We start from the raw sequence: 21,155 nt of genomic DNA on the forward strand, positions 1-21,155 counted from the left end.
AATAGACCTCTTTGGCCAAACTCCCCTGGAACCATAAGTGCCGTTTCGTCCGCCATGATATTGCTCACCATAAGATGCTCGTAAGTGTTGATAAATGAAATCAAGGCTGGTGAAATGACCCGTGCGCCTCATCGCCCCCGTGAAAAAAGTGGAATGATACAGGAAAGGTAGGGTAATATACAATAATATTGAAATAGAAAGATCTTTAATCCATGTCACTGTCTTCGTCCGAGTCTTCACTGGGGCGTTTACTTCCCAGCTTTGGTCTTCCTCTTGGTCTCTTCTTTGGTGTCGTGAAACTAGAGACGGAGCTCTTTCGTTTCACAGGCCTTCCCGCAGTTCCAATCACACTGCTCACGTCATTCACTTCAGCAAACGGGTCGGGACTGCCCCGATCTTCATCACCGGCGATCTTGAGTTCATCGTCCACCGACATCAAAGTAGAAAACTCGCGGCACATGTTAGTCATGGAGTCAGTATTGTCCAAGGATTTCATAATTCGTGCTATAGTATCCCAGAACCTATCACCGTTGATGCCTGGCACTTTAGAGGCCGGTTTGTTCAGTTCTTTAGCGGCAACTTTGCCTTCCTTTTGCAAAGAGTGGAAGTTCAAGTTATAAAGACGGCGGAGGTAAGTCCTTGTCTCCCACAGCATTGAAAGGCCGGCGCCAGCAGTTGCAAGTCGCTTTAATACAGCAGGATCAATTGGGTCAGGAATGATATTGGACTCTCCTTCCTGTAGTCCAAGTTGTTCGATAGCCTCTGGCACTTTCACAGATAGGACCTCCGTGTCTATAGAATGTGCGACTGCGGTCCCAGTGGTCCCGACAATACGTTCCATGCAAGAAATGGCGGCCAGAAGTTCTGCGACTTGGGCATAATCAAAGAATGCAACGTTTTGGCACACGAACCGTGTAAGCTCCAGGTATTCAGGTGGATTCCCTGAAGTGTCTAGCTTCTTCAGTTCAAAGTTGGCTTTGGAGCAAAAATTCGTGAGAAACTTCTTTTGATACTTGCTGTTGCTAAGTTTGACAATATCGAATAGTAAAGCAAGTTTTGGAGTGAACGGACGAACCGAGGCACCGGTTGAATCACCAATAACATCGCGCTGATAGTAGAATGCCTCTTGAATTGCTCTCATGTACTCGCGGTCAAACATAGATTCGTGTTGTTGGTGGAGCATTTTGTGAATTTCATATGCCGTAGTAGCAATCGTCGAATTAGGGGATGTTTCCAAGGACACTAGCACCCCTGCACATTCTTTTGGATGGATTAGTCCTTGACGATTGATGCTTGCAATCAGTTCGATGGCAGTTAGTGCAAATGTATCCTGCTTCGACATGGCAGCATGAAGCATCTGGGAAAGGAAATTTTGCGCTATCAAAGCCGCTGCACCATCGTTTGCACTGGCCTTTAATGACCCTCCAAGTCTGCTGGTATCGGCACTATCACCATTCGTTTCAGTAGTATTCACAAACTTTTCTGATTTACCTTCATGAATAGAAAAGAATGTGAGGAAAGTTTTCAGGACGATATCCTGGAGATCGCCACTGTCTTCTTTGAAAACAGAGGAGAATGCTAGTCTAGCTTTCTCTTTGCCATATTGCTCGGGCCAAGTTTCACATATCGATCCCAAACTTTCTAATGCCATAACTCTGAGCTCATGAGGGTATATAGAGGATGCAAATGGAGCTATAAACTCCACCATGAGACCAGAAACAGATTCAGTGTTGGATTTTGGAAACGCCTGGGCAAAGAATGAACTGAATTTCTCCAGGTTGCAATGTTTTCCCACACAGCCAGCAATTCTTATATAACTTCGAACTCTACCCAAGGCATCGCCGCTGGTAGAAGCGTCAAGTTTGGTGCTTGATGCCTGGTAAATTCCTTTCAAGACGGATATTGTAAGTTTGACAAGTCGCTCTGTATTTTGCAAAACCCCGTTTATAGTCCACAGACAAGCCATAACTTCATTAAGTTCAGTCCTAGCAAGTTTTGAGACACTCTTAAACAAGTCATTTTGAATCTCTTTGAGGAGGTTATTGTGGGCGGAAGAGAGATTTGGCAGAACACAGCGGTATATGACCACCACAGAACGGAAAAGTAAGAGATCGTCTGTACTCGAAAGATGTCCAATATAAGGATGAAGCGTCTCGAGTTGGTCTGGAGTGAGCAGTTTGGGATTCGACTTTGCAAAAACCGTTAGTGTTCGAAGATGAGATTGCAGAGATCGTTGGTCATTATTGGATCCGTGGACCACGTTTTCAAAGAGAGTAGCAACCGCCGCCTTGCATATTTTGAAATTCTGCGCCACTGCTCTGGATTCTGGGTGAAGGGCCGCTTTGAAGAAAGATTCAAGATTAGATACCACCTCGTCACCTCTTTGGACCGCCCCTATGAAAAGCGCCACCAACTCTCCAAGAGATACTTTGGCCTGCGGTGTATCGAAATTATCCGTGGAATGGAGTGGTGACAGCCAAAGCTCCTCCAGGCCTTGCCGTGCTAAGGTTGCAACGTTTGTTTCATGATCTTGAACTCTTCTGAGTATCTGTTCTATAATAGAAATCCTCAAATCCTTGTTGGATGTTGCGGTGTATACATCTCTCATCAGACCTATGCATCGCTTTCGAACACCGACTGTTGGGTCAGAAGCGCATGCTAATATTGCACGGCAGCACTCATTCTCCAGTGCTGGTTTGAGGGAAATGCATCGGGCTGTCAAAGTAAGGGCAGAGTCGCGGACCATTGGAGATGAGTCAGCTGCGCATCTAAGAATCAAGTCCATAATGGAGTCGTCACGGTCTAGTAGACTTGGGTCCCGTTCAAGCATATGAATGACGCTCTTTAAGCTTCGACTCCGCACTTTTGCCTGGTCACTGGAGATGGAGCTGAGCAAGACCTTAACGATAGTATCAAAGGCCTTGCAGAATCCGCTGCTCAAAATAACAATAAGATAGGCAAATCGAGCTTGTTGGGTTGAAATATTCTCGTATTCACTGTTATAGGATTAGATACTGAAGACGATGGAAGTTAACCCGCAGGTTGCCACATACCGATGCTGCTCAAGCCAATGAGGCTCGGATATCAAACTTGTCAAAGAACTTGCTAGCTTCCGGGCAGAAGAGCTGCGAGATATGGCCTCATTCTGGGAGGCATCACAATAAACGGTGCATGCTGTTTTAGTCCAGGATGTGAGGAGATAGTCCCGAGCACTTGGGAGGTGTGAGCCTGCCACATCTTTAGTATTAAAGTATTCCAGGGAGATACGGTAGGGGCCATCATGGACAACAAGATCTTGGACATGTAATGACCTGCTCAGATGGTTATCGAACAGTTGCCTTATGTATTCCGTTAATTCCGAGTCACCATCATCCGTTGAGTTGTTTAAATGTTGCGCCGTGGAGGTCAAATCCGAGATTGCTGATCCCATCCAGCCTAGAAGTTCCAGGGCCATATTTTTTGCATTTGCTGTGCTTTTATCATGCTCTGCTATCCCAACCATCTGAGAAGCAAGCACCCGTAGAAGTAGTTCGACACCAGGCCATTCTGAAGAGCCGAGAATGCTTATCAGATCTTCCGTGAATAGGTCCAGGATGTTTCTGTAAGGTTGATCGCCGGTCTTCGTTGAGGCCATAGCTCGTTGGACAATGAACCTGGTGATATACTGCGCGCTACGCACGGCATTATCATAAGCTTGGTCAACCTGTCTAGAAAGGTTAACAAATGGAGAAGTGTCATCTTCACCCTCAGACCTCGACTCATCATCGTCTTCACTCTCCTCATTTTGACCGGATGACCGCAATTTAGGTTTCGCTGCACGTTGTGAAGAGCTTCTGACCGCAGTGGTTTGGACAAGCTGTACAACCAGCGCAGAAAGCAATTGAATACTCTTTCCGTCCGTTAACTTAAATTGCCTAGCACTTTGCCTGGTAGACGGAAGCTTTTCGAGAGACACAAGAATCTCATCCAGGATAAAAGATCGTTGCTCGGCATATTTGGCAAATATCTTAGCAAGCATGTCCATAGCGCAACGCCGAACCGCCTCAAATCTCTGGACTCCAATAGTAGAGTCTTTTTCATGGTGAGCATTTTCGACGAATATCAACTTGGTAGCCATAAACTCCATTGCCGTAATTGCACCTTCGACAAGGTCAACTGCAGAGAGAAAAACGCCTAACTGAGACAGGATTTTCCTCGATTGTAGGGTTACGCTTGATATCGCCTGCTTTTGGCTAGTAAATATGCTGAAGAGAGCTGTATCCTTACCACTTGGCCTGCATTCGACCGCTGGTATGACACAGCGCTCAAAAACATGATTTAAAGCCGTCGGAATGAGTTGTATCATGTCTTCAGAGCAAAGTTCCTTTGCATCAGTACGGCCATCCATGGTGTGTAGCAGCGTGCCCATAGCGAGCAGTGCATTCTCTAGGTCTCCAAGCTGTTTTGTCCAGTTTTCCATGCTGGTCTCAGACATGTCACTTTCAACTGTGATGTCAACCGACTGAGCCGCCATTATGGGAACTTCACAAAGCTTCTGGATACGCGTAATGAACTCATTAGGAATATCTCCAAGTTTACCATATCCGGTAACGCTCCTGAAAGCCTTCTGCAGTTGCTTATGGGTCTCGGAGGTCAGACACGGCCTGCTGTCTTCCGTGGTATCCATGGTGTAAAAGTATTTGTTGGTATTTTGGCCTGGATCCTGGGAGCTTTCGAGCTGCATCTCGTCCTCACTTTCAAATACATCCTGGAGAAGAGACTGGAGGTTTGCTACAGCCGTGTTGATTACTTCCCTTTGATCTCGAATCTTTACCGATTCGGCGTGTTGCGTAGCTGGGGACAACAACCGCGGTTTTGCATAGGTATCTGGAAGATGTTGGTACTCGCTCAATTGCGAGGGGTCGGGGAACGCTGGAACCAAAATAACAGGTTTGACGGCCATACTTGGGACCGGGATTTTTGAGACTGCCTTGCCTCCATCTTCACGGGTATCCCTATTACGCTGATCGGGAGCAGAAGCTGGTTTGGATCTCTGCACTTGTTTCGGTGGACTTGGAGAGCTTGGTGACGGGTCTGCAGCTACATTAGCAAATATACAACCAAGCATAAAGCACTGGAAGAAAGATAGAGAGAGAGAGAGAGAGAGATCGCATACATCTAAATGGTATGTTGGTAGTATCCAGCACCATCTTTGCAAAGGGCCCAAGCCGTTCATGGGCAGTGAGCTCCATGTTGGCTGGCGGTGCCTGGGTCTTTTCAGAGGGACGAGGTTGACAAGCGCGCGGGGGCGCCTTGAAGCGACTACATCCCACCTCACAGTCAGCACAGTCGAGCCGTCGGCAAAGGGGTGGGAGGACAAGAGGAGCAGAAAAGGCTGTACATCGTCGTCAGGCCGTCACTGGTCAACCCTTCGCCTATCAGCAGGCCATGTATGTTCTTGCGGACAGTCTCGATATAAGGCGAGTCCGCAGAGCTGGCTTGGGTCTCGTTGTCGAGGGTATCTATCAGTCTGCCGGCGGTGTGGGAGTCGTAGGTGCGTGCCCAGTTCGCAAGTGAGGGCTGCTCGATGTCCGGCCGCAAGATCGAGTCTACAGAGGACAAAAGAGAAGAAGACCGTCTGGTCAGCACGGCACCGCTTGTCAGGCCGCCAGCCAGGCTGCACTTACCCAGGCCAAATATCGGCGCGCTCGTCATGGGCGAGAACTGCAGGGCTGCGTCCACGGAGAGCGGACGAGGCAGTCGTCGAGCCGCATCGTAGGTCGAGCTGCTGCTCTCCCGCGGGATCGCAACCTCAAACGGGCGCTGCATGGTAATGTCCTACTGATCAAGAGCTTTCGGTGGCAGGGAGAGTGAGCTGGCAGCATTTCGGTATCTCGTTCAGGGCCATTGGCGACGTCCGCGGTGGCTATCTCTCTGCGCGAAACGACGGCTGCATTTGAACGCCAGCAAGTAGTGATTTCCAGGATTTAGCTCGTCGGATTATTTCTACGATCCAAACTCCTCGCAAGGGTCGCATAAAGCGATATTACCTAGCGCCACAGCTAACTACGTTAGATAATCATGCATATCGTCCCCAGTTGTTTGGTTAAAAGTAGCGGGCTTGTTATGGGGCGAGTTGTGGCTGCTGCTATGTCTATTTCTCCCGGTAAGGCCTTCCATTTAACCACCTAGCTATACGCTTTCCATGGAATATTGTCAAAGAGTCTGAACCCAGCAACCAATACGGAGTACTGAAAACACTAATATTTGTGGTTTTTATGACTGAGGTCAATAGGAAACAGCTGTAGAAACCCAAAGGCTCCAAGTTACCTTGCTTGCCTAATTTGCAGTCAACCTCACGTCCAGCATGGCCATGTTATGGCCAATCGCATGCTCACTTCCACGGAAATGAAGTTCAAGCCTTGAAAAAAGCTCTTCTTTGTCAATCACGGAAACCATGTTCCTAGCAAGGAGATCAATACCTGCTCTGCACCTCTTGGATATATCTTCGTCGGGGAAGGCATGGTGTGCTTTGATATGGCTCACTGCAGCCTTGCCAAATCCATGCCTTGCAAAGTACTCTTTTGCAAAATGGAGAAGATAGCCTTGATGTCGTGCGTTGGGAAGCCCGGAAGTCGTGTTAAGAAAGCGAATAAATTCATTGTCTGGTGCTCCCTGGATGACCAGTATCCGAGATGATATGTTCTTTCTGGTAACACGCAAAATATCCCCCAACGCTGCTTCCATGTCCGCGGCAAACTCAAGTTGCCATGATACCAAGACAATGTCGAACTGTTCTGTCGAGAATGGCAGCTTTTCTGTAGTGCCGTCAAACATGCGAAAGTTTGGCTTGGTGCTCACCCCAGTCTTCCAGTCTCGTCAACTGTTTTTTAGCATTCTTTCGATTAAAATAGATGGTTGAGCGCCACCTACCCTTGTTGATACATCCCAAGCAGAGGACTTCCTCCTTTATGAAACGCCCAAGAATAATACTCAACTGCTCGCTTACTAGGCTCTCGGTAGAGTATTAGGCACGGGACATTCGAGGCAGTTCAGCTTTAGTAGGCCGCGGATATGGGCCTAGAAGCGGCTGGCTTTCGACCTTTCTTGCTAGTTGAAGATAATGAATCTCTGCGTGATTGAACTCTAGGCCTTTTGGGGTGAAAGAATAGCGAGAATCCGACTCAATCTCGAACCCAACGCTTCGGAGAATTTCCTTCCATCGCTCCTCGGAAAAAAACAACTCGTCGGTGTAGCTGTTCATCCATGGCTTCCCCATTTGTCGCGTGCAATCCCATGTGGAATCATAAATGTACTCACCCGGAGGTAGGTCTGTACTCGGGGTCACCCCAATAACCAAATACCCATCGGGCTTCAGCCATCCAGAAAACCTGCAGCACATCGAGTATATTTCGCCAGGCGAAAGCTGGAAGAGAGAGAGAATCGCAAACACACCATCAAACGTGCATCCAGGCTCGTACATTCTCATATCTACCTTCATAAAATTTCCAGGCACTTGGCTGGAGGCAATGTTGACCATGGTTTGAGACCCATCGATTCCATGAACTTGATGGCCTGCAGAAGCGAGGGTATGGGCCACTGGTTTACCAATTTCGCACCCAACATCTAGAATCCTACTATGTTCCGGCAACCTCTTCTATGCAAGTTCTAAGAATTTATGGAGTTTCGGGCTATCGGCGAAGGCGTCTTCGTATCGTTTCCCGAGGACATCAAAGAGAGCCTCTGCACTTGCCGCCATAGCCGAAGGTGATATGAAATATGAATATACCGGGTCTCTTAAGTGCGGTACCGAATGATATGACAGACTATAGAGAAATATCAATGGGAAAGAACCAGCATATATACTAAGAACATCTAATTTTTCATTCATATCTTCAGGCAACAGCAAAAAAAGGCATATTTAGGTGTTGACCTACCATCCGCTACTCTTCCATCCCTCCCTTACAATCAGCCATCTACCTAGTATGTATACGTAGCAACAGATGCTTGCAATGTACCAGGAAACATTCAGATGAATATTGCCCTTTGTACGTCTTGGCAGCATTTAAGACGCTCAGCTCGGCAGTGATTCAGGCTGCCCTTTACAGCTGAATCCTTGATAGAACATAATGCAACGTCATATCGCAGTACATCTTGAGCATCAGAGGGTTCTCGGCTACTTAACCCATGTCATCGAGAGGCCTATTCTTCCTGCGAGATTAATAATGGTGAGCAGTAGATTCTAAGCGTGGCGTGTTAAGGATCATTGCTCTACCAACTTAAGAGACTACAGAATCAAATTGCGGTTTTCATTCCGGCTTGACATACATAATTAAATCATAACTATGTTTATTGTATCCTCGAATCTAAGCTATCAAGAAGTAGCATAGGTAGCCTTTGAAATCACACGATTTCTAGTACTTCCCAAAGCGGCATGAAAATATATGGTGCTGGAAAGCTAGGTACAGCACTAATTAAGTGTGTACGAAGATTCTTCTTAATTTTCTCCAAATAACCTATCTCGCAGTTTTTCATTATTATGATCGCATCAGAAAAGCTCACCTCTTCCTTGCACGGATATGGTTGGATATACGTTACATCAAATTGGCAGTTGATGTAGAAGTAGCCCAATTAACAATACTTAAGTACGACGCACGAGCGGGGCTATCTCAATTAAGGTTTCTACCAATGAAAACTCAGCAGCTAAACTAACTAGTTAAAATTCAACATCTTCAAGAGACGCTTCGAGATTGACTTGAGTACTTGAACAAAAATTCATCCCGCAGTCAGGACGGAGTACACTAGCAGGTTCACATTCTAATCCTCTTGATTTATTACAATGTCTGCAATTGGGTCATTAATATTTTGTGTCGACTGTGGCAATCTTTTGAGCGAGTCCACGGGCGATGCCAATACCATTCTTACCTGCGACATCTGCGGAACCCAGAACAGAGGTAAATATACATTCCCCTTTGCGCTGTATATATTTATTTTAATCTGATGCTGATATATGACATTAGATCATGCTTCCAGAACCATTGTTTCCGAGTCCAAGCCGAGTGCCTTCCCATCATCCCTTCGATCGAAGAGTTCGGCGGTCCGCACATTAGCTGAGCAACGCAAGCAGGATGATGCTGTGATTCAGGAGACATGCCCCGATTGTGGTAGGACAGAGATGAGATACTATACATTGCAGCTGCGTAGTGCCGACGAGGGAAGCACAGTTTTCTACACTTGCGAATGCGGGCACAAGTAAGTGGGCTACTTTAGGATCGGAGTGTACCAAAAGATGTCACGTTGCTAACCGTCTATTTTCAATCCAGGCATAATACAAACAACTAAAGGGAGGCTATTATGCGTGTATCATTTCAGGAATATATTGAACATGCATGCAAAAGGCCTCCCGAATGAGCAAGCATTAACCTACGGCAGCCGGCTCCGGAATTAAACTATACTCAAGTTCGCCATTTTTCTCATACTCCGCCATATCGAGAGCGACAACGACGCTATCCTTGACAACAACCTCTGGGTCGTCCAGGAACTTCCTCAACACTTCTTCTACCCCTTCCTCGTCACCCAGACTGCCAAGGGCCTCTGCGGCCTCATGACGGACCATACCAGCCTCCTCCTTGTTGCTGAGTGCTGCCACCAAGCTCGGGATGCTAGCGGGATGAGAGAGCTGTCCAAACACAAACGCAATTTCGTGTCTGAATAATGCCGATTTATCCTTAAGCCCTTCTGCCAAAGCCTCGACTGCTTCTCGCGCAGTTGGAAGATCCGGTGGGGAGGAAAGGTCGCGTAACGCAAACATTGCACGATACCGTTGGAAGAGAGGAAGGCTTGTGTCGAGAAGTGTTTTCTTGAGCGCTGGAATCGAGTGACCCTCCGAGGTGAGAGCGGTTGGAGGAGCAGGGTCTATGGAAGTGAAGTCACTTTACTATCTGTTAGCATTGTTTTTATCCGTATTATCAATCTCATTTTTGTGTTTTAGAATAACCAAGGCGTACGCACCTCTTCTTAACCTTCTCTGTCTGTCTTTCTTCAGAGGTCTCCCACAGGATCCTATCTACTGCAATCTCACAGGTTTCTCGAACAACATCTGGCTCACTTGGATCGTCCCTTAGCTTCCGTAGTAGATCTAGACTTGATGTGTCTGATAATGCGCCAATAGCTTCTGCGGCTTCGTGTCTACACATGCTATCCTCGCTCTTATCTTCCAACACATGGCGCAGAAACGGCACGGCGTGTATATTCTTCGTTTGGCCCAGACAGTACGCTAGTTCGTGCTTTAGCAGCGCTGATGGCGAAGTGAAGGCTGCGGCAATAGCGTCTATGGCTGGGATAGTATCTTCCGTAGGCGGCTGCAGACATGCGAGGTGTTTGAGTGAGAAGAGAGCCCGGAAACGGCGGGCCAGCGGGGTAGTTTCTGATGTCAAAGTAGCTCTCAGCGTCTGAACCGTCGAGCTGACATTACCAGCTTGAGTTCTGGAGTTAGAACTTCCGTTTGCCATTCTATACTGTATCAATATATGCGCCGGAGGCCTAACAGCCGGAGATGTGATAAACAGTTTTAGTGGGATGCTGTGAGTTGATCGCGAATAAAAAAAAAAAAATTAATAATTTCCTATGAGAGTTTATTTGGTTACCTACTTTTAGTGTCTCTTGGTGCCGACTATGTATAAAAGTCCCATAACGCCGAAGGACTTTTCACTCGATTAAAAGGTTGAGCAAGACCTCATTATTGTAATATTCACCCGCAAGACGTATATTTTACCAGCTGGTTGGTGAAATAGGTACACGGAGGGCATCTAGACCGAGTCATACGACCAATCAAGCCAGTTGACCCAGAGACCGTAGAGAAGCTCTATTATTATCATTGTGCATCAGCGTGAGAGATAAAATGATGACAACTACTCCGTACAGAGCGGCATGTCCTTTATTTTAGACTGCGTAGCGTAGAGAGCATAAATTGAGTGTCGAATTTAGCAAAGTCCATGATTAATATGTCGCAAAGGGGGAACACCGCCAATGTAATTAAACAGCGAGCTCCAACAGACACAAGGAGGTATAGTTGTAGTGTGCACCATACAGGCATCTATCTCAACAGGATCCTTTGGTATTCCATAAAGTCCAAAGCTGATTTTTGGATGGTGCTCTGCCTTACCTGATTCTTCTTCTAGTTAACAGACCATCCAAAGACGAGACTAGAGGGCGCCAAACGCGGCGCCAGTGGCTTCTCGAAAAACGCCAGCCCAGCGCTAGTGGGCCTTCTTTTTGCCCCTGGGCTTCTCCCCGACGAGCCAGCTGCCTCAGTCTGCCTCAGAAGGCGAAAACATGCATGAAATATCGAGAGAGAAAAAAGGAGAAAAGGAGAAGCTGAGAGTATTTTTAGCGGTAGAAAGAAAAGAAAAAACGGCGATGGCCGAACTCGGCCTAGCGTTACTCCATGCTTACCTAATGCCCCTGACTAAACAAAAAGTGACGCAGCTTTCAAAATCAACAAGGAAGACAACGACCAAGGCATCATCTACCATCGCCAACATTCTACGCTGCGAGAACCAAGCGGACAGATGTTCCAGGCCCTGGAGCTGGCTTTGTATTTATCTGCTGCGTCCATCAGCCCCGGAGTCCAGCCTCAATGGCTGAGATGAAGTCTTTCTTTTGAAAAAAAAAAAGGCACTGGCTTCCTTATCTACTACGATGCTCTCCCATTCTATACGCTCCCGACTCCCGGGATGCGCTGCCTGCAGGATCATACAACGCTCCGGATATACCACAGCGCGGTTTCTACAATCCCCACCTAAAAATATACCCGATTGCCAGCTTCTCATCCTCCGACGACATCCACTTTCCACCCAGAACGTCTTCCGAACCTCCCGACCGTCCACCTTGGGATCGCAATGTCGCTCATTAACCACCGAAGAAGGCCCAGGAGCCTCCAAGGTCACGAAGGAAGTACGCCGTAGCCGGATATTACGCTTTGGGTTCAGGGTCTTGGCCTTCAGCGGAGGTGTGATGCTCTTCGGCTTTGGTCTTGTGTTTGCGTTTTTCGTCTATGATGCCACCACCTACCGTACGGACCCAGACAACGTCGATATCCCTGTCTCGCAGAACGCACTTAACCCAAGACGGGGCGGCCCAAAGAACCTTCCAATTGCCGAAGTTCTCGTGGACGATCACGATTGCGACATGAAGCTGGAGCAAAAAGATAAGCCAAAACTCGTTATCCTTGGTACCGGATGGGGAAGCGTGGCGTTGATGAAGAGTTTGAATCCTGGAGACTACCATGTCACCGTTGTCTCCCCTGTAAACTACTTCCTCTTTACTCCAATGCTCCCTTCAGCAACGGTAGGAACCCTCGGACTTAGCTCGTTGGTAGAGCCGATCAGGCTGGTTGTACAGAGGCTTCGGGGACATTTCCTTCGAGCCGAGGCGGTGGACGTAGACTTTGACGAGAAACTTGTTGAAATATCTCAAGTTGACTGCGATGGGAACAGAAAGAATTTCTATCTGCCGTATGATAAACTGGTTATCGGAGTTGGTAGGTCTTTCGGAGCCCTCCTCCCTTTTGATCTCAATACTTATCTTTGCCAGGCTCTACAACCAATCAGCACGGTGTCAAAGGTCTTGAACACTGCAACTTTTTGAAATCGATTGACGATGCTCGTCAGATTAAAGCAAAGGTCCTTCGAAACTTGGAAGTAGCCTGCCTTCCTACCACTAGTGACGAGGAACGGAAACGTCTTTTATCCTTCGTTGTATGCGGAGGAGGCCCAACTGGTGTCGAATTCGCTGCCGAACTCTTTGACATGTTAAATGAAGATTTGTTCAGATCGTTCCCTAGGATTTTGAGAAACGAGATTTCTGTCCATCTTATCCAGAGCAGAAGCCATATTCTCAATACTTACGATGAAACTTTGTCCCTTTATGCCGAGGTATGTGGCTTGTTCGATGTTTGGTTGCATCGTAGCTATACTGACTTTTCTAGCGACGGTTCGCTCACGATCAAGTCAACGTGCTTACCAATTCAAGAGTCAAGGAAGTTCAGTCCGATAAAATCCTTTTCACTCAAATGGAAGATGGGAAGCCAGTTGTTAAGGAGATTCCAATGGGCTTTTGCTTATGGTCAACTGGAGTTGGTGAGTTTTACCATGATGGCTGATGCTCTATAAACAACTTGCAATTAACAATTTGTAGCCCAAGCAGAACTGTGCCGAAAGCTATCCAAGAAGCTAGAAGGCCAAAACAATAAGCACGCTCTAGAGACCGATACCCATCTTCGACTACTTGGAGCTCCACGGGGAGAAGTATATGCTATTGGAGATTGTTCCACTGTACAGAATAACGTTGCTGACCACATCCTATCCTTCTTACGTGAAATTGCCTGGGAGAAAGGTCGTGACCCCCAGAAAATTCATCTCACTTTTGGAGAATGGCGTGATGTAGCCCAGCGTGTGAAGAAGCGCTTCCCGCAAGCCTCAAACCATCTCAGAAGACTTGACAAGCTATTTGAACAATACGATATTGACCGGAGTGGTACCCTCGACTTCCATGAATTGCACGAGCTGCTCGTTCAAATCGACTCGAAACTTACTTCTCTCCCTGCAACCGCCCAGCGAGCTAATCAGCAAGGACACTATCTCGGTCGCAAGTTCAATAAAATTGCCCTTGCCGTCCCTGGAATGCGTTCTAATGAAGTCAATTTTGAAAGCCTTGATGAAAGCGTTTATCGAGCCTTTGAATACAAGCATCTCGGCAGTTTGGCATACATTGGTAACGCTGCTGTATTCGATATAAATGGTCTCAGCTTCGGAGGAGGCTTACTCGCCGTGTATTTGTGGCGAAGTATTTATTTTGCTCAGAGTGTTAGCATCAGGACCAGAGTCATGATGGCCATGGACTGGGCTAAACGAGCTCTATTTGGAAGAGGTATGATTTCCTAGCTCGACAATCATGGCTACCAGGCTAACAGTGTTTCTAGATATGATGAATTTCTAATTATCACGCTAAGCGCATTGCATTTCTGCACTTCTGACCGAGCCGCTCACTTAGATGTTTTCCTATTTATCTGGATAATACCATTTTGTTACTCCATACTCCATCCAACTTAGATTTATCTGTTTGACCTCACTTCTCCATGATGTTTATTTATTTCCCTTTTTTTATTTTTTAGTTTTATCTCTTTGACATCCAATCTCATTGGTTCTCTGCATTTGCTTTTTTGTATCTATCTCACTTGTTTGCCTTATTATGCTTTCCTCTTCCATGATTGATTCCCAATCTTCGTCTATCACTAGCCGAATTCCTGCCTTAAATTGCTGCATAACTACTTATTCCGCTTGTCTGGATACCTTGGAAAGTACTCCAGAATGTTGATACTTGTGAACGGTTTATATTACTCAAAGCAAAGATGGATGTTTACACACTTGGAAGCAGCAGACAGGAGCATACACTCGCCATTTGTCTACTTGGAAGAGGGTGGAAGAGAAAATAAGCATTCACTAAAGACAATACCTCGGTGAGATACCTTACAGCGACTAATGAAAGCAGAGTAATATTATTGAGAACGTTTCATGATATTACCGTCAATGCTGAATCACGCCTTTTAAAATACACCGAAACGTGTTAAAGAAGCTAATAATATCCCTTTGTGGGTGGAGAAAATTCAAGACCCGCTCCGAAATAAAACCCTTGCGCCATGCTAAGCGATTGGAATAATGATTAAACGGGCCACACAGGCACAAGTTGGACATTACTGAAAGTTTAATGAACCATCGAGTCAAGGTCGCCACGCTCTTGCATGACAACATCATCCTGACTGGCAGAACCGTTGGTTTCATTGCCATTGGTGGCGTCGTTATCAAACCCGATATCCAATTTGTCTGGAATATCCTTCTTGGACTTTCTGGCCATTTTTTCAGACCAAACGCGAAGTTTGACAAGAGCACGAAGTCTAGCTTCACTTACCGAGCCTTGTCTTTGGAGGATGGCTTCGTTAACCTTTGCTGCAACGGTTTTACGCATAGCAGGATCAAGAAGTTCATTCAATGGAGCTGAGAGATTTTCCGGAGAAAAGATTAGTAATGACATGGTTTCCTCGAGCTCCTTGATGAACTGGGGTGCTGTCGGAGCTCGAGGAGCCAACTGTGAAGTAGCAAAATCTAGAGCCGGTGTGATATCGGCATTTGGGGTATTTATACAGTTGCGTATTAACTCAATGAGCTGGAGGCGTAGTAAAGAGAAATGGAGCTCGGGCTTGTCATCAAGCAGCTGTTAAACATATCATTAGCAACAGATTGAATAAAGGCGACCTTGCTTGCACAATAAATGAATATTCCCAAAGAATCATACTGAGGACTGAAGATGAGTAGGTTTCATCAATGCCCTTATAAAAGGGTCATTATGCGTGGTGCATGAAACATCGTCTAATCATGTGGAAGGAGAAAAGACATATAACTAGAGCGGAGAGGAATTACCTGGGGGTTGAGCTCATTGAGCTTTTCGATTGCTGACTGGATATTGCCTGAGTAAATCGCATTTCGAATCTCGACGCGCTCTTGTACCGTGTCAGAATCATGACGCTGTGGGATATTTGCCTCTGCCGCAAATTTATTTGCTGCTGATGGGTATCCGTTCGTGACAAGATAGTCCATTACTAGGTAATTGATGTCCCTGAAGAAGCGTATCTATTAACGAACTTGCCAAATAAATACACACAAAAATAGTGGAGATCGATGTTTCAGCTCAGGCAACAAGTTTTTTTTTTTTTTTCCTACACGAGATTTTCGGAGAGATTCCCAACTTGAGTTTTTACTCATCATAGAATCGACGTGGTTGGACATCCAGGAAGGATTGCACCGGAGGGTCAGGGAAGGAAGAAACTCACATTTTGGACGGTTTATGCTCCTCCATCTTCTTCTCGAAGTTCGACCATGTTGGAGTGGCCGTGGAGGGAGTTGGTGACATCTAAACACTTTAGTAATCTCTCCGTGGTGAGCCTTTGAAAGAGAGAGAACTCGCTCCACATACGAGATTCGCAGAGGCCATTGTCACCAGCTTTTCAACGGTCTCCAGAAGAGCAGAGAGGGCGTGTAAACCTATGTTGGTCTATTCCTCAGCCCGTGTATCTGACCATCGCCGTTCCATGAGAGAGGGAGTGGGTGGAACAGGTCACCGGAAGCAGAGGCGCTGATGATGCGGTTGACGAGAGGAAGAGGAAGTCGGAGGTTGAAAAGAAGTTTCTGCCTTTTGTACTTCGGCTGACAAAGCCCTGGGCCCTAGCGTGGTCATGTGACTGGTCATTTGCTGGTCGCGTGTTCAGCAGGAAGAAGAGGCTCCACCCGCGAGCTTCTTTTTACACAGACGAGGAGCAGCGAGAGAGAAAAAGACACCCAGGCAAAAAGCTGCGTTCTTCCTGGTACTTTTTCTTTCTGTCCTGGCTATTCTTATATATGCGTATGGGGTGCTGATATGTAAATAGCGTCGTGGCCCTGGAGACCGGCGTTTGCTTGTGGTATGTGTTACCCATATCGAACTTTTGACGCCTATATTGAGAGTACCTATAGCCTTGTGGTAGTCTTGTTAGGGCATGTTCCAAGCCCAACTATTACTATATCGCCTTGGATAGGACGCTATACTGCTATTTTCATATATTTTTTCTTTCTTTTATATATATATATATATATACCACGATACCAACATGCTTGAGTCGGAATTTCGACACTTCACGATGAGCCGGCAGAATACCCGGTATCACTGCCCCTGGGAGCCGATGATCATTGTCGGTGTTGCTGGTAGCTCCGGCTCTGGCAAGTCTTCCGTGTCCCAGGAAATTATTAACTTGCTTGATCTCCCGGGAGCCTCCATCTTGGTCATGGTATTTTCACTTCGGGGACGGGAGCTGCCACAAAACTATGGTTGGAACAGTTATATCTGACTTTACATACGGAAAGGACTCGTTCTATAAGACACTCACGCCTGAGGAGAATGCTATCGCACATGCAGACGAATACGACTTTGACTCTCCTCTTGCAATAGACTTTGACGTCCTTGTTAAACTATTGCGAGACCTAAAGAAAGGGTACCTATACGTTGATTCAGTATAGGATCGCATAACACCATGTCTAATGTCCTTACAGCCTCAAAGTCGATATACCCATTTACTCGTTCAAGAAACATCAACGCGAACCTGAAACGACCCCGATGCATCCCCCGCGAGTTTTGATCCTCGAGGGTATACTGGCCTTCACCGATCCAAGAATACTGGAACTTTTGGATCTAAAGGTATTCATCAGCTCATGTGTATATTATTGAACACATTGTTAATGGTATGATGATAGATATTTGTTGAAGCAGACATGGACGTTTGTTTGGGGCGGAGAAGTAAGTACTCAGATACTCCTTTTTTGATATCTCATTCAGACTCCGGGCACTGATGTAAAATCCGCCCAGTTGCACGAGACGTTCGTGAACGGGGAAGAACCATCGATAGTATATTGAAACAGTGGTTTAAATTTGTGAAACCATCTTATACTAGATATGTTGAGCCTCAAAGGATTATCTCAGGTACTTAGATTCCTCAACGACCAAGATTATATTATTAATGTCTGTCATAGATATAATTATTCCTCGAGGTATTGAAAATAAAATAGCAATCGGTAGGCTGACCTCTACCCACCACTACACGCTGTTTCCATCTGACACTAACGACCCCAGATCTTGTGGTGAAGCATATCCAGCGAGGCCTTGCAAAACAGGCCAGTTACTACAATATGCGTGACAAAAAGCCCTCTATCGACCGCCGTCTTTCCTTCTAATCCAGAAAGTTACTTTGTGTTGTGATTATTGTTCTGGGGAAACTATCCGTTGTAGATCCACCATTCATGGAAATAGTGCTATTTGGCTCGCTGGCTGCGAGAGTATTTGACGACGAGATTTAGGTTTAATTTTCTATTTTTTATTTTTCCTCATGAAATCTATGGCGTTGGCCTGTTTGGAGAATGTTAGCGATGATCTGGATGTATGGACAATCGCAGCAGCTAGGGACGGGGGCGTAGTGGCTTGGGTTAAGACCTAACGATTTCGCTCCTTGCTTTATAATTTTATTCAATTTGGACAAGACTCAGCATTTATATATTTGTATTTTTTAACTATGTAGTAAAAAAGACTTTCCTAAGGATGGCGTTTTATGTATTACCAGCATTTTTATATAGAGCAGGTGGGTACTGTAGAGGAAACACTAATCCCAAGGAGGAGGGATGGAGGTAAACCTCAATCTGAGAATTTGAGAATCTGAGAATCCCTGAATTATTAGAATACCTCATCATTTTGAATCAAGATCTAGGATTGGCCCCATCGCATTACTGCTAGCTATCATTGGTAGTAGACGCTTTTAGATCTATAATCTTTTTGCTACATTACAAAGTGAGGATTACTCCAAGTAGTTACTACGTAGGATGGCATCACAGTCCATCTACTGGTTATGCTTCTTCTACCTTAGTTGCGTCCTGCTTCAAGCTACCAAGCTCGCTTGGGCTCTTTCTCACGATTTAGATTCTTCCGAGTGAACCAAACTATCTTCTCTCGAAACCATTATATCCTTCCTTATATATATAATAAAGTGTTTTCTACTATATATATACATATCAAAATACTTTTGTCCTAGAACTGTATCTCGGTACTTTTAATACTGATTGCAGGTGCCTGATTGGAGGGCGCTTAAGCCAAGGTGGTTATCTTATCAGATCCTGCACAGATCACATTTAAGTTTGAGAAAAAAAATTCCTTAAATCCCCACAGATTATCAGCACCCTGGATGACAATTAAAGCAACGGCTTCCTCTCAACTATTGCAGTGCTGCCGAGAATCACAGTTTATCTGTTAGAAAGTGGCATACCAGTACAACGGGGAGAAGATGGCTTCTAGAAAGAAGAAGGCGAGATCCTCCGGCCAAAGCTCCGCCAATGTTATATGTAAGAGCTTCAAATTAATACGTATGCTCTACTTTGTATGGATATCCTATCTAACTAAGATATAGCTGATCCTCGATTCGCAAACATCCAATCTGACCCCAGATATCGGCTGCCGAGCAAGAAGCACACTCATGTCAAACTTGATAAACGCTTTTCGCACATGCTGCGCGACTCAGATTTTTCCAAGAATGCTCCAGTTGACAGATACGGAAGAAAGCTGGCTCGGGATGATACGCGGAAACAGTTAGAGAAATTTTACCGGGTTGATAATGAGGATGACCAGGAGGAGAAAGATAAAGATTCCGAAGAGGAATATATCAGTGTTGATGATGATGAAGAAGTACAAAAGGAGCTACGTAGGGTGGAAAGGGCAGGCTATGACCCGGCTCGTGATGGCGGATTCGACTCATCCTCTTCTGATGAGAGCTCCAGTGATGAAGAGGAAGAGGAAGATATTGTGGGCAACATGGAAATGGAGATTCCCGGCCCCGGCCAACGGGATGCTGACATCCCTACGGGAGAATATACGGAAAGGATAGCTATTGTGAATCTTGACTGGGATAATATCAAGTCCCAGGACCTTATGGCTGTATTCACCAGTTTTCTCCCTCCCGGTGGTGTTATCCGGAAAGTGTCAATATATCCAAGCGAATTTGGGCGCGAAAGGATGGAAAGGGAAGAAATGGATGGGCCACCGAAGGATATATTTTCTCACAATGCTAAACCCCAGGATGAGGACTCTTTATCAGACGAGCAAGATGAAGAGAAAGAGGAGGAAAGGATTAAAAGATCTCTCCTAGTTGAAGGAGACGGGGACGACTTTGACGCTGGGAAGCTACGGCAATACCAACTCGAAAGGCTCCGATATTTCTATGCTATTTTAACATGTTCATCCAAGGAGGTGGCCAAACATATATACGACGCTGTGGATGGAACAGAGTACATGAGTAGCGCGAATTTCTTTGACCTTCGATTCGTCCCTGATTCCACCGACTTCACAGATGACATTCCCAGAGATGAGTGTGTGAAACTACCAGATGATTATCAACCTAGTGACTTCGTCACAGATGCTTTACAACACAGCAAGGTTAAATTGACTTGGGATGCGGATGATCGGGCTAGAAAAGACGCCCAGGAAAGAGCTTTCAAGGGAAGTAGAAAGGAGATTGATGAAAATGACCTCAAAGCATATCTCGGTAGTGATAGCTCGGAGAACGAAGAGGATGAAGCTGAAGCTGCGGACGCGGCGGGAGCTGGAGCCGCACCCAAGCTGAGCAAAAAAGAGGCAGAACGTGCAAGGGTCAGAGCTTTGCTTGGTCTCGGTGATAAACCTGCAGCAAGCAAAAAGGAAGCAAAGCCAGTTGGGGAAATGGAAGTCACATTTTCGGCTGGACTGACGGCCGCCCCCGCAAGGGACACAGTATTTGAGAACGAACCTGAGAAGGAAGAGACCACAAGGGAAAAATATGTGCGAAAGGAACGAGAGAGAAAACAACGAAGAAAGGCTAAGCTAAAGGCTGGCAGATTGGGCGAAGGAGATTTGAAGGGAGAGGGCGATGGAACAGATAGAAAAGAAACTAAGGAAGCTGAAGAGGATCTTGGCTTTGATGACCCTTTCTTTACTGCACCTGAGCTTGACGCTGTGAAGGCAGCCAAACAGCGCAAGGAAGACAGGAAAAAACTGCAGGAACAGCGCAGAGCCGAGGAAGAGGCATCCTCATCCAAGAGAGCTGAACTTGAACTCCTCATGATGGATGACGAAAAGTCAACACCCATTTCACACTTTGATATGAATGAGATTGAAAAGGCTGAGAAACGGGCTCGAAAGAGCAGCAAACATAGAAAGGGAAAGAAGGGTGCTGTCGAAACTACGCCTGTGGATAATTTTGAGATTAACGTCAAGGACCCTAGATTCCAAAGCCTCTTTGAAAGCCATGAATACGCCATTGACCCGACCAACCCCAGGTTTAAACAAACAACGGGTATGAACCTGCTACTTGAAGAAGGTCGAAAGCGAAGACGCCATGTCGATGATACGGGTCCCAGTCAAGAGAAATCCGGTGAGAAATTGAAAAGGAGTAAGAAAAGCAAGTCAAGTCTAACCGTGGTAGACGATGGAGAAGCTATCAGCAAGCTTGTTCAAAAGGTGAAGGCAAAGACCAAAAAATAAATCCTTGTATAGTAAAAAGTTATACCATCAGATAA

The 21,155-nt window shown here is 46.0% G+C and overlaps 9 protein-coding genes across 13 annotated transcripts; 4 read left to right on the plus strand and 5 right to left on the minus strand.

The window, feature by feature from the left end:
* Window positions 1-205: 205 nt before the first annotated feature.
* Window positions 206-5,808, minus strand: TERG_04987 (uncharacterized protein; the record flags this gene model as incomplete). Its single annotated transcript, XM_003234345.1, has 5 exons — window positions 206-2,996; window positions 3,054-5,073; window positions 5,156-5,301; window positions 5,381-5,588; window positions 5,667-5,808. 5 exons carry the CDS (start codon window positions 5,806-5,808, stop codon window positions 206-208), a joined length of 5,307 nt encoding a protein of 1,768 aa, XP_003234393.1.
* An 89-nt stretch (window positions 5,809-5,897) lies between these two features.
* TERG_12224 (uncharacterized protein) lies at window positions 5,898-6,823 on the minus strand. The gene has a single exon (XM_047751216.1). It carries the CDS (start codon window positions 6,814-6,816, stop codon window positions 6,319-6,321), a length of 498 nt encoding a protein of 165 aa, XP_047606465.1. The 5' UTR covers window positions 6,817-6,823; the 3' UTR covers window positions 5,898-6,318.
* Window positions 6,824-7,006: 183 nt separating this feature from the next.
* TERG_12225 (uncharacterized protein) lies at window positions 7,007-7,519 on the minus strand (the record flags this gene model as incomplete). Its single annotated transcript, XM_003234346.2, has 1 exon — window positions 7,007-7,519. One exon carries the CDS (start codon window positions 7,517-7,519, stop codon window positions 7,007-7,009), a length of 513 nt encoding a protein of 170 aa, XP_003234394.2.
* A 1,299-nt stretch (window positions 7,520-8,818) lies between these two features.
* On the plus strand, window positions 8,819-9,321 carry TERG_04989 (uncharacterized protein; the record flags this gene model as incomplete). Its single annotated transcript, XM_003234347.2, has 3 exons — window positions 8,819-8,933; window positions 9,000-9,231; window positions 9,303-9,321. The coding sequence occupies 3 exons, from the start codon at window positions 8,819-8,821 to the stop codon at window positions 9,319-9,321; spliced, it is 366 nt and encodes a 121-aa protein (XP_003234395.2).
* A 76-nt stretch (window positions 9,322-9,397) lies between these two features.
* Window positions 9,398-10,490, minus strand: TERG_04990 (deoxyhypusine hydroxylase; the record flags this gene model as incomplete). Its single annotated transcript, XM_003234348.1, has 2 exons — window positions 9,398-9,911; window positions 9,991-10,490. 2 exons carry the CDS (start codon window positions 10,488-10,490, stop codon window positions 9,398-9,400), a joined length of 1,014 nt encoding a protein of 337 aa, XP_003234396.1.
* A 1,189-nt stretch (window positions 10,491-11,679) lies between these two features.
* TERG_04991 (uncharacterized protein) lies at window positions 11,680-13,977 on the plus strand (the record flags this gene model as incomplete). The annotated part of the gene is made up of 5 exons (XM_003234349.2): window positions 11,680-12,520; window positions 12,574-12,914; window positions 12,968-13,118; window positions 13,177-13,908; window positions 13,961-13,977. 5 exons carry the CDS (start codon window positions 11,680-11,682, stop codon window positions 13,975-13,977), a joined length of 2,082 nt encoding a protein of 693 aa, XP_003234397.2.
* Window positions 13,978-14,742: 765 nt separating this feature from the next.
* Window positions 14,743-16,026, minus strand: TERG_04992 (uncharacterized protein; the record flags this gene model as incomplete). Of its 3 annotated transcripts, XM_003234350.1 has the most annotated exons (4): window positions 14,743-15,249; window positions 15,456-15,651; window positions 15,866-15,945; window positions 16,009-16,026. In XM_003234350.1, 4 exons carry the CDS (start codon window positions 16,024-16,026, stop codon window positions 14,743-14,745), a joined length of 801 nt encoding a protein of 266 aa, XP_003234398.1. The 3 variants fall into 3 exon arrangements, with proteins under 3 accessions (XP_003234398.1, XP_047606466.1, XP_047606467.1); XM_047749895.1 differs by lacking the exon at window positions 16,009-16,026; XM_047749896.1 differs by lacking the exons at window positions 15,866-15,945; window positions 16,009-16,026 and having other exon boundaries at window positions 15,456-15,632.
* A 329-nt stretch (window positions 16,027-16,355) lies between these two features.
* TERG_04993 (uridine kinase) lies at window positions 16,356-18,099 on the plus strand (the record flags this gene model as incomplete). 3 transcript variants are annotated; one of them, XM_047748354.1, is made up of 7 exons in its annotated part: window positions 16,679-16,855; window positions 16,932-17,059; window positions 17,118-17,262; window positions 17,319-17,361; window positions 17,431-17,544; window positions 17,595-17,636; window positions 17,695-18,099. In XM_047748354.1, 7 exons carry the CDS (start codon window positions 16,679-16,681, stop codon window positions 17,793-17,795), a joined length of 750 nt encoding a protein of 249 aa, XP_047604334.1. In that variant the 3' UTR covers window positions 17,796-18,099. The 3 variants fall into 3 exon arrangements, with proteins under 3 accessions (XP_047606469.1, XP_047606468.1, XP_047604334.1); XM_047749898.1 differs by adding an exon at window positions 16,356-16,492 and having other exon boundaries at window positions 16,545-16,855; window positions 17,319-17,636; XM_047749897.1 differs by adding an exon at window positions 16,356-16,492 and having other exon boundaries at window positions 16,545-16,855; window positions 17,319-18,099.
* Window positions 18,100-18,892: 793 nt separating this feature from the next.
* On the plus strand, window positions 18,893-21,120 carry TERG_04994 (uncharacterized protein; the record flags this gene model as incomplete). Its single annotated transcript, XM_003234352.1, has 2 exons — window positions 18,893-18,950; window positions 19,016-21,120. 2 exons carry the CDS (start codon window positions 18,893-18,895, stop codon window positions 21,118-21,120), a joined length of 2,163 nt encoding a protein of 720 aa, XP_003234400.1.
* Between the last annotated feature and the right edge of the window lie 35 nt (window positions 21,121-21,155).

Source organism: Trichophyton rubrum (assembly GCF_000151425.1).
Source record: "Trichophyton rubrum CBS 118892 genomic scaffold supercont2.5, whole genome shotgun sequence".
Taxonomy (NCBI): domain Eukaryota; kingdom Fungi; phylum Ascomycota; class Eurotiomycetes; order Onygenales; family Arthrodermataceae; genus Trichophyton; species Trichophyton rubrum.